Here is a 12,499-nt window from a genome sequence, read left to right as displayed (position 1 = left end):
AAATGTAAGTTTCTATATATGTGGATCAGACTGTATTTCAGGGCTGGTATAGATGACATGATCTCAACTGCATAAGAAACACACAGAAAACTGACTAACTTAACAGTGGTTTCGCTCCCTGGATTATAGGGCTATTGTTTTCCCCTCGTCTGTATATTTTTACGTTTTCCAAATTTTATTCATTGATAATCAAAAGGAATAACGAGAGAGAGACAAGGCACAAATAAAAACGGAAAAAGACCTCAATTTGGTTCAAAGACTTGGTTGCTGGAGGTTGAGAAAAGCAGCCCAGGGATGCCCAAATGACTTTCTCACTGATGGAGGGTTAGCACACAAAGGATGTTGGCCAGCTGTTCTCCATCCTGACTGGGGACAGAAAAAAGCGGAAATGGGTGTTAACCGCAGAAGGGGGCCTGTAAGTTAAATATAGGGAAGAATTTCCTGAAGCGAGGGTGTTTAAACTCTGGAATGAGTTATGGAAGGAGCCTCGTCCCCCAAGGTCATTTAAAATACTATAGATACCCATATGCCTTGAGTGTTCCTGTCTGGAGGCAATGAGATGACTTGTCAAGGTTCCGTCTAAAATAGCTGTCTTAGAGTAAATAACTCCAATAAAACTTTCTTTTTCATTTATTTTTGACCAGGCTTCACTTTTCCTATTAAGGATGCCAGCCTGCAAGGAGCACTCTGAAAGGCAAGCCCATATGATACAGCTACCTTAAGTAGTGCTCTTGAGACTTCAAACACAATGTCATTTGATCTAAATTTAAAAAACAACGTCAGCTAGACAACAGGGTTTTTAAGTCCCTCGGGAGTCACCTGCTAGAGACTAGTTCTGAATTCAGCATGAGCAAATGATGGAGGGAAGGAGAGAAGATAGATCTGCTTTTAAAAAGTAAGGCTTTAAAAAAATGTTAATGCTGGATAGGGTCTCATTTTCACAGGTGGATGGTTTGCCTTAAGAGCTGAATTATTATATCACTACCTTCTGGTTTTATAGAAAGACTGGCTCACTTGCTCTAGATTTTCATTATTTTTAACTGACTGAAAAAGCCCATTTTCTTAACATGTGTCAAAATTCTTAGCTCCTTTCTTTCTTATTCGTTTGTTCATTCAAAAAAGCTTGATCGAGTTTTATTCTATTTATAGAAAGGAATAGAGAACTAGACCAGAAATAGGTCAGCAGAAATACTACCTAGAGATTTTACCACTGAAATGATATGACCTTACATAAAGCCACTAGTTGCTTCTCGCAAAGTTGCATCATTAAACGCTGGAGGGAATCAGAAGTATCCCAGCAAGCTGCAGAACAGCCAAGGATACTTCTCCTCAGTTTTCTCACTAAGGTCACTGAAATTCATGCGGTCTCTATAAAAACGGCACACCTGGTCCTAAAACATCAAGTTAAGTTAGTGCAAGGTTGAGCGCCATCATTGTAACGGACTGTCCACTGAAGCCGGGGCTCAGGCTCTTAAGTCCCACACAACAGTGAGACTGAACAACGCATGAGAATATTTTTGCAAGTCTTGTTCTTCAAAATATTTGTCTTATGTACTCATTCAGATTATAAACTAAACAACTGTCAACTAAGCAAAGGCAGGGCAAATCTAACACTTCTGAATTTTCTTTTATCTCTTGAATAGTGCTATATGCAGAGGAGACCCTTAATGAATTGTTAAATGCATGAATAATACTTAATAATATTTTGTATAGTCCTTTTTAGTTTCTAAACCACTTGGACAGACATTATCTCATTTGTTTTGTACAATTATGCTTGGGAAATACAGCTGGTGCTATTAACTCCATTAAAAAAAAACTGATACTCAAAAACAGTTTATGAACATTAAAGGAAAGAGCTGAAGTTGGAGCCTATGTTTTCTGATTCCCAAATTCAGTGCTCTTTCCACTGTTAATTGTGAAGCTTTACAGTCAGTAAAAACTGAACTTAGAATAAAAAATTCCATGTATAAAGCAGGAAAGATGGTTTTGAAATCCTGCTTTTATCATGTCTTATTCTGAGAAAACAAAAACAAAAACATGAAATTCGGGCAAACATATGTTTTAAGCCAACTCATGTGCTTCCCTTAGCTTTCTTGTTTCTTAACCAATGGAGTTGAAACATATACTCATTTTTGTTTCCTTTGGTCTTAAAGTTTTTAAATTCTTCACTAAGTTTTATGACTCTTATGAGTTTCCTACATCTCTGAAGTAAATGGGGTACAATAAGCCACAAAGAATGTCTTCACCAGACCTGCCTGTCCTGATTTTGAGTGTATTTTTCTGGATTTGACTTTGATGGGCTTTCCTGGAGAAGGTAATAGGTGTTAGAAATTCAGTGGCAGAGAGACAGGAGGGCTGGGGAAGGGCAGAGAAGGAAAAGAATGACCACTAACTAATAAGAGGCAGCCTGGTATGATAAAAAGAACATGCAACTAGGAGTCAGACAACCTGGGTTTCTGGTCCCAGTTCCATCACTTATTATCATGTGATCTTGGCAAATACTTCATATTTCTAAGTCTCAGTTTTCTGACCTGTAATATAGTAATCATCATCCTTGCCCTGCCTCCTTCACAGGGTTGCTAGAAGCTTAAATAAAAACATGGAAAATTCTACAAATAAGAAACTTTTATTTTACATAGCTTCTCACTAGAGGTGAGAGTTACCAAAGAAGGTAGGTACCAAAAAAAGTAGGTAGGCAAATAGATTTGTAGGGTACTTATCTCTAAGGCTTCAGAAGGGTCATGTAAAGGACTTGGGGAAAAGTGGAAGGGTGATGGTGAATATTTTGTACCACTAACGTACAAGGCAGCATGAGCCATTATTAAAAATGTGACCAAGAACCATGTTCTATACCTATCTGTAAGGAGAAGACTGTAGATTTTAAGGGAAAAACAAAATACCTATAATAAAGAATGGACTTAATTTTTAAAACAGAGATAATAACTATGATTCTCTTATCTATTACATATTTATAATACTTACATTTATTGAGCACTACTATGTGCCGGGAAGTATGCTAAGTGTTTACATATTTAATCTTTGTATCAACTTTATCAGGTACGCACTATTATCTCCATTTTACAGAGAAATTTAAGCTGAGAGCTTAAACTTGCCTGAAGTCACAGAGACAGTGAGTGGGAGAGTTGGTATTCAAACCTGTAGTCTTACATGCTCTTTACAACTGGGCAACGGCTTCCTACTCTGGCCTACACCCCAGTCTTCACACACCCCAATTCTCCTTGTGCTCCAGGTCCACTAAATGCCATCTTCTTAGTGAAGGCTCGTCCAATTTCACCCACACCCCTCACACCAGGAAGTAAATGACATCCCCAGAATGTTCCAAATAACTTATCCACCTTTCTTCTGTGCTCATACTTGCTGCTGTCTATTACATATTGTTTGTTCCTATTTCACTGCCTGCTCATTGCTGCTCAAAAGCCTAGTGGGTAAGACTTGGTGGAGAAGTGAACTTAAGCTACGGAGGGAGGACGTGTTACCTCTGCACCTGCTGAGTGAGTGAATGAATGAGGTAGGACATGAACTGGATCTTGAAGTGAGAGCGACATTTGGAGAGGGCAGAGGCAGAAGCAGGCGATTCTAGGTGGTGGGAACTTGTCTGAGAAAAGAACTGAGGTCAGAAATGAGCGGGGCATGTCTCGAGGTCAGGTGAGCTGGGGTGAGAGAGGGTGGAGGTGCTGTCCCGGGACCTGCATGCGGGGGCCCCGGCGCACAGCCCATTCACAGCCACACAGCACGTAATCTCTTCCTCTCAGTTCTAAACTTATCGTCTCACTGGCAGCCATCAAGCAGCGCCTTGGGCGTACATTCTCCCCTGACCATAATTCAGCACCAGCATGAGCTGTGCATGCGCTTGTCAACTGGAATCTTGGACCACTTTGTAGTTAGTAGTAAAAGAAAGAAAAAAATGCTATGTTTAAGTGGCATGCTGGTGGCTTTTAACCAAAATATTCAAGAGTACAACCTCTGAGCTGAAATTCTGCTTTTCAAAATTGTGTTGCTTGGCAGTTACAACGAGGTTACTGATCCAAGGATGAGAAAAAGGAGACTTCTTTTGGAAAGGACTAGCATAAAGCGCTGAGAACTGTGCCCCAGGTAACTGCGTTCATGTGGAAAAGGGATAGTTTTAGGATTAATCAGGTAGATGCTTTGATATTAGATAAGAATTCTGTAATGTGAAAGAAAAAAAATCACTTCATTAAAGGAATTTTAATCACATTGTCTTTTCTTTGAAAAGCAAAACAAAACAAGCTGTCACATAACTTTGAAGCTTTTACCATAAGGAGGAATTCAGTGACTGCACTGACCCTCACAGCCAGTTTGAAATCCTCGACACCAAAAGAACATACGGTCCACGAGGGACCAATCTGTGAATGGTAACAATCACACAGAAACTGGAAGTGTTTTCTTTTACAAAAGATGTAAGAGGCTCCCTTAGGAGCGTGAGTTTTTTTACCCTTTGCCCTAAGGAGCACGGGCTTGGGAGGTAACTCCTCAGTTCATGGCTGCTCTCAGAAATTCTGAGGTTTCCTCTGAGGCTAAAAGTGTTTGTTCCAGCTTTGTTTAGATGTGTAACCTCCAGCCTGGCTTCCACAGCGGTCTTTACTTGGATCGTAATGTAGCATGCATTTTGTGGTACTCTGCATCTGTCTCAGTAGCCTACTTTTCATTACAGCACCATAAAGTGGTACCTACTACTCATTCAGTGTTAATGTGCTTGGTACAGTGGCTCAGAGGGGCACTACATAATGTGTGAGTTTGGGGCTTAATGGGTTACTACGTCAGTGCCAGGAGACCTAGACTCCAGTCTTATTGCCATAGGCTCATAGGTCAATCATGCTTGGAAAGTCATTTATTTATTTTCTTTTTTAAATTATTTTATTTTTGGCTGAGCTGGGTCTTCATTGTTGCATGTGGGCTTTCTCTAGTTGTGGCGAGCGGGGGCTACTCTTCATTGCGGTGCTTGGGCTTCTCACTGCAGTGGCTTCTCTTGTTGCGGAGCACGGGCTCTAGACATGCGGGCTTCAGTAGTTGTGGCACGCGGGCTAAGTAGTTGTGGCTTGTGGGCTCTAGAGTGCAGGCTCAGGAGTTGTGGTGCACGGGCTTAGTTGCTCCGCGGCATGTGGGATCTTCCCGGACCAGGGCTCAAACCTGTGTCCCCTGCATTGGCAGGTGGATTCTTAACCACTGCACCACCAGGGAAGTCCCTGGAAAGTCATTTAATTTATCTGAACCTCAGAAATGAGAGTTGCTGGAAATGACGGTGTTTTAGGAGGGAAAGGACAGTCAGGTTGCAGTGAGGAAGCATTTTGGGTAAATTGTCTAAAGAGATCACAGAAGAAAGGGAAAGGGATCTGATCTCTAAAGTTCCAGTAATTTGTTGTGATCTTGTTTCTCACTTAAAATATTAACTTTTTTTTCCTAATTTTGTATTTTCAGTTTTGTATTGTTTTCTTGAAAGGGTTCCCAAATTGCATAAGCTCCAAGTACCACAAAACCCAGATTCTCTCTGTTCCTAAAATGAATGTGCACTCTAGCCAAGTGGTCTATTTGCCAGTAAACCTCCTGTGCCTTTTCTAAAACTGTTCCCTCTATATGAAGGGATGGATGGTGGTGGGAGAGAAGCAAGAGGGAGAGCACATTCTAGACAGGACGGTGAGTGTGACGAGTCAGGAAAGAGCTTTTTCATGCTAAGAGGAGGTCAGTATAGGACTATACATGAGAGGAGGGGGAGGGGCAGGTAGTCGGGAGACCACAGAAAAGGGCTTGGATTTTACTCTAGCCGCTGAAGCTAGGGAGTGATTAAGATATAGCTAAAATTTTAAAAAGTCACTCTGGCTGCCGTGGAGAATGAACAGAGGTGGGACAAGAGTGAAATTAGGGAGACAAACTGGACTGGTGCAGTGTCTGGGTAAGAGCAGGTGGTGACTTGGACTGGGATGGTTGCAGCAGAGATAGTTGGAAGTACACTTGGTGGGTAGAGATGACATGGTTTGCTGATGAACTAGACTGGCTCAGGGAGGAGTGAAGAAAAGAAGGAGATCAAGGATGTTTCTCTGGTTTGAGCAACTGGGTAGACAGGGTGTCATTTGCTGAGCTGAAGAAGCCTGGTGAAGGACAGTTTTAGATGTTGAGGCTGAGGTGCCTGTGATACTCCAAGGGGAGGTGTCAAGCAGGTCTCTGACTACAGAGTTTGCAGGAGAGGTTTACGCTGAAAACATAACTTGGAGGGTCATAGCATATAGACGTTTTTCAAAATGGGGGCAGTGGATGAGCTCGCATGAGAAGAAAGAGAGAGAAAAGGAGAATACTATGGAGATCTCCATATCTAGTGATCAAGAAAAGGAGGACAAACAGGAAAAACAGGCAGAAAAAGTGCAGCTGAAAGGAGGAAAACCAGGGGAGGGTAGTATTGTGGAAGCCAAGAAAGAATGTTTCAAGAAGGCAGGAATGGCCAGCAAGGCCAAATGACACTAAATACAGACTAGTAGGATAAGGATGGAAAAGTGGCCGCTGGGTTTGGCAACATAGCGTTCTAGACACCTACCTAGATAAGAGGAATTTCAGTATACTGATAGAACTGAAATCAGGCTGGAGTATGTTAAGGAGGAACTGGAAAAACGGAACATAAATAGACTCATAATCATCATAAAAATTAAGTCAGTAGCTAAAAATCTATACTTTACCTCTCAACAAATGAAAAACACTAGGTTTTTCAGACCTTCAAGATATAGATAATTCCTATCTTACATAAACTGTTCCAGAGAACAGAAAAGAATAATAGAAAAGAAGGGAAAGCGCCTCAATTTACTTTATGAGGCTGTTACAATCTTGTTACCAAAATCAGACAAAGATTATTATATGAGAAAGAAAAATTATAGGCTAGCCTCATCTCATTTACAGAGGCAGATATCCTAAAAATATTAGCAAATCATGGAATCTAATTTAAAAAATAATAGACTCAAAAACCAACTAATGGTTACCAAAGAAGAAACATGGTGGGGGAGAGATAAATTAGGAGGTTGGGATTAACAAACACACACTACTATATATAAAATAGATAACCAACAAGGACCTACTGTATAGCACAGGGAACTCTATTCAGTATTCTGTAATAACCTATATGGGAAAAGAATCTGAAAAAGAATGAATATATGTATATGTATAACTGAATCACTATGCTGTACTCCTGAAACTAACACAGCATTGTAAATCAACTATACGCCAATAAAATTTAAAAAAAAGAGATACGATCTATACAGCTATACCTGTATCTATAATGGAATACTACACAGCCATAAAAAAGAATGAGATAATGCCATTTGCAGCAACATGGATGGAACTAGAGATTATCATACTAAGTGAAGTAAGAAAGAGAAAGACAAATACCATATGACATCACTTATATGTAGAATCTGACATATGACACAAATGAACTTATCTATGAAACACAGACTCACAGACATAGAGAACAAACTTGTGGTTGCCAAGGGGGATGGGGGTAAGGGAGGGATGGATTGGAAGTTTGGGATTAGCAGATGCAAACTACTATATATAGAATGGATAAGCAACAATGTCCTACTGTATAGCACAGGGAACTATATTCAACATCCTGTGTGATAAACCATAATGGAAAAGAAGAATATGAAAAATGATGTATATGTATAACTGAATCACTTTGCTGTAAAGCAGAAACTAACACATTATAAATCAGCTATACTTCAATAAAATAAGCTTTAAAAAAATAAAAAAGTAAATCAGCAAATCGAATCCAACAATATACAAAAAATAATTCATCACAACCAAGCAGATTATAGCCCAGGAGGCAAAGACAATTTAACATCAGAAAATGTATTACTAGTTATTAACACAGGAAAGAAGAATATAGTGTTATCTCAATAAACATAATAAGCATTTTATAAAATCCAAAATATACACATTTATGATTTTAAAAAAAGCAACTCTTAGTGAACTGGGAATAGAAAGAAACTTCCTTTTGCTAATAAATAATATCTATCCAAACTTGCAATAAATATAATACTTAATGGTGAAAAGAAGTATTCTCTTTAAAGTCAGGAATAAGACAAGGATATCCACTATTGCTGCTCCTCTTCCATAATAAAACAAAGGACAAGAAAAAGTAATAAAAGTTGTAAAAATAGGAAGAAACAACACCATCATTCACTAAAAAAATATGATCGTACCCACAGAAAAATCTGAGAGAATCTAAGATAAACCATTGTAATTAATGTTAGCAAGGCTGCTGGATACATTCTCAAAATACAAAAATCAGTAGTAGTCCTGTATACTAGCCACAAAAAAGTTGGATGATGTAATAAAAAAATTTATAACAGCAACCAAAATGGTAAGCTACCTAGGACTAAGTATCTAATAAAAGATGTGTAAGATCTTTATGAAGAAAATTTTAAAACTTCACTGAGGTATGTTTAAAAAACAGACAAAGCATATAAAGAGATACCATGTTCACAGTTAGAAAGACTCAATATCATACAGCTGTCAAATCACTCAGATACAGTTCATAAGTCCAGAAAAGCCAAAAGAGTTCTGAAGAAGGATCGTAAGTAGGAGCCTCACCCGACCAGATATCAAGAAAGTTGGGGAGATCTTCCTTTTCCCTTGCTATGAAGGAACATGATTTAAAGAGTAACGCTCCTGGCCTCTCTCCATCCTCCCACTCGCTCTTAGAGGAGGAGGGCCTTTTCTAATCAGTGAATTTAGAGGGAAAAATAAAACCTGGCTATTCTTGGCTTAGCCCCATCTGGGTTCTTGGAGGAGTCACCTGACAACCCTCTATAGTATAGTTAAGGGCCTGCCTCTGCGGGGAAAGCCTGAGGTTCTCCAGTTCACATCGTGACTGCAAAAGTAAGTTTAATTTTGAGTGATGTCTTTGCAAGCCCTTTTATTATACATCTAAAGCCACTTGGAAAATGCAGCTTTATCAGTAATAAAACTGACATTTTGATTCCTATTAGTCTGTCTCTTGTATCTCCTCTCTCAAGTGGTTCCAAATGTCAGAGGGAAGAGAGATGCTCAAACCTCAATAAGACTTATAGAAATTACACCTTATGTTAATTAAAAATGTGGTACTAGCCTATAGATAGACAATAAAACGATGAAGCAGAATAGGGAGCCTGGAAACAGATCTGTGTGTAAGTGAACTTGATGCATGAAAGAGATCGGCGTTATCAACAGTGGACAAAAGAGTCTTCAATAAATGACAATGGGACAATCTGCTGTCTGTACTGAACAAGATTCATTTTAGTTGATTAATTAGGTGGTGCTGTGAGTTGCCTCTTTTTTTGATCATTTTAAGTTATTTACCATTTGTGTTATAAAACCTTTCATGAATTATATACCTTGTTTCCAACTAGATGACAAATCCCTTGAAGGTAGGGCTTAAGCCTTATACCTCGTTACCTCCAGAGTACCTATCACGGAACTTTACACTGACAATGTTAAATACATGCTTGCTAGCTCACTTTTTAAATTATTCTTATCATTACTATTATTGTTTTACATTAAAACTCAGTTCCTAGACCTCATTCCTCAGGGCATACAGGTCCATATCAACACGAATTTTTTATAATTATTTTGATATTCTGAGTAGAATTTTTTAAACAATTGTGTATTTGCTTAACAGAAGTCCTATCTAAAGTCAAGACATCCAGAATTTGCATTTTGAAGATCATGAGACAGAAACAGAAAACGTCAAAGGTAAATCATAGATGCCACTTTCTTGTTCTCCTCAAGGCCTATCTTGATGACACAGAAGAAACTGAAACTATGCTTGTACTTTCCTCCCCACAAATTACTTCTCCACCTACCATCTCACTTCATCCTCACCACAAACCAGTGAGATGAGCAGAGCAGGGATTACAGATGAGGAAATACGTTTCAGAGAGGCAGGAGTTTAAATCCACACAGCAAATCAGAAAATTGAAATGGCAAGGTTACATGGATAACTTATTTATTTGAGGTTTTTAAAATAGGGTGTTACACTGTGATAAAGGTTGAACAATTTGGCTTGAATAAAGGAATCTCAAAACTTAAAAAAACAAAAATTCACATAGGAAATCAAAAAAGATCTGGGATCAGAAGCCAGTGCTCTTTAGAAGAAACCGTGCTGTTCCCAGCTGTCTAACTAAAGGCCTGATATGAACTCATGTGATTTTGTAAGTCATTGCCCATCATCCAAGGATTCGAATTACTAAATGACTTGAGCCGACAGCTTTCCATTTATTTAAGTCGAACGAATCATCTAATGTTTTCTTTGCATCACTTTCCCTCTCCCCTTGTCTTTGGAAGAGGGTCATGTCCATCCTGACAAAGCACTTTTAGGCAGCAGCTTGCCCTCATGGCACAACAGGCACTGACATCACATGTGAGAAACGTTCCAGCATGTGTGTGTCTCTTGGTCTCAGACTAGGTCCTGACAGCCTGACCTATTCCTTGTGTGCTTTCTTCCCTTCACTCTCACAACCACTGATCCTGATGCTTATTCTGTCCTTCGCTTGTTCTTTGGAAAAGTCCTGGGGGCTCCATGTCCCCCTTTTACGAATCACATGGCTATCCTCTAGTCTCTGCTTCAGCCAAGCTCTCAAGGATTCCTTGTCCCGCCAACCTTCCCATGTCCAAACAGCACCTCTTTGAACTCACCCCCCTTCGTGGGTGCTTCGCCCTCTTAGCCAGACTGGAGCTTAGACCTACACAAGTATGATGGCTGCCTTTCCTTTTCTTCAGATATCTTATTACAGAAGAAAACCCAGAAGGAAGCTGTGGAGCGATGTGGAAGTCAGGCAAGTTTCTCAGGATTATTATCCACATTGCAGTTTCTGGGTATGAGAGAGAAAGGTACTCACCACCTGACCATTAGTCCGTGCTCCATGAAGTTTTTCAGGTTAGGGAGGGTTTGCCTCAAGTCTGGAGTCCCTAGTCCATGTTGATATCTTAGCTGCAAAGGTGGAAAAACAGAATTAAAAGAAATTTTGGCAGATACTAGGCAATGCTTCCCAAACATGATTCACTAAACAAGTCCCTCTCCCCCCGCCCCCATTTTAAATGCTGAAAGAGGAAATGTGAGTGTATGATCCCAACATCATCAACCTCACTGTTTGGATGGTGTTTAAAGGTAGCCTCCTCATTTCCTGCTCCCTTGCCCTCTAACGTTGGAGAAGACTAAGAACCACCAACTGTGGAATCAGGATTATTTCCAAGACCCCCGCAGAGTTTGCTAACATCAACTCCAGGGACATATACCATAAAACCAGTATTTCATTTTAGGGACTGAACGGTGGTATTACACACTCTGAGCACATTCAGCCCTTTTTACACTGACCCTTTTCCCTTTGTAGAATCAAGAACAAGGGTCATGCTGTATCCATCTCTGATCCCCAAGTGTCTGACACAGTGCTAGCGCTCAGTCAATGCTTATTAAACAAACAGCAAGTCACTTTTGACAGAGGCTGTGCTTTATGTTATTTCTCTTGTGCCTCTAACTTTCCTCTTTCTCTAGGACCAGAGTAGAGAGCTATAGAGCTAGTATGAGGAAACTATGGCCTGTGGGCAAGATCTGCTCTTAGCTTTACTTATTTCTGCTAGAGGCTGATTTTCTAAAATTATGTGTCCTTCTATGTGCCTTGGGTAACCTACTAAATGGTTTTCATCTGTCTGTTCCCGTCTCCTCTCATTTTGTCTCTGAAGACCGTTTGCTTCCTTCACTAAACATAATAGAGACCCGAGGTAAGGATATGTGCATATTCATACACACGCTCACACACACAGCATCAAATACACAGTAAGTATACAACACAGCCCTGCAGAAATGTATTTTTCAAATGACATGATATATATGAGGAAAGGACTCTGTAAACTGCATACTGATGTACAGATATGAAGGGTCATCTGTATTGAAGTTTTACTTTTCTAGCACCTAATTTAAAAGTGGCTAAGTTAAACTTTTAAATATTTTCCTCTTTTAAAAAAATTAAACCACTATCAACAGAAAAAGTAAGTTTTCTTTTGTTTGTATCTAGTACTCTATTGACTTTTCACTTAAGTGTGAGTGACATTTAACAGAGAAAAAGTTCACTCTCACTACACTGAACTTTAAAAAGAAACCCCCAAACCTAATCAGGTCTCTTGAATGGTCTGAATACACACATAAAATAAGGAGGCAGAAACACAGAATGTTAAAGCTAAAAGGTATCTTGAATATTATTTAAGCTAATCGTTTTCTTGTGCAGATGGGAAAACTGAAGCAGACAGAAAGAGCAAGGAAATTCTCCAAAGCCACATGTTTCAATGGCAAAGACATTATTAGTCAGAGTCTCCTTTTCACAACCATGCCACTTACACCAGCTACCCGAAAGTCTAAGAGGAAAATTGGTTGAAAAAAACCAAAAAACCAAAATCTTGAGAAGACAAAGGGAAAACATTCTTTTCCTTTTCCAAAGCTAGCTTG

The 12,499-nt window shown here is 39.5% G+C and overlaps 1 protein-coding gene across 1 annotated transcript in view; it reads right to left on the bottom strand.

Annotated features, from left to right (window-relative positions):
- The window catches only part of UVRAG (UV radiation resistance associated), a 360,244-nt gene that overhangs the window by 16,388 nt on the left and 331,357 nt on the right, over positions 1–12,499 (bottom strand). The window contains 1 exon segment of the mRNA XM_060303729.1: positions 10,899–10,990. Coding sequence (XP_060159712.1) covers positions 10,899–10,990 — 92 coding nt within the window.

This window comes from Globicephala melas, chromosome 8 (genome assembly GCF_963455315.2).
Source record: "Globicephala melas chromosome 8, mGloMel1.2, whole genome shotgun sequence".
Lineage (NCBI taxonomy): Eukaryota > Metazoa > Chordata > Mammalia > Artiodactyla > Delphinidae > Globicephala > Globicephala melas.
This window is presented reverse-complemented; position numbering and strand designations above follow the sequence as displayed.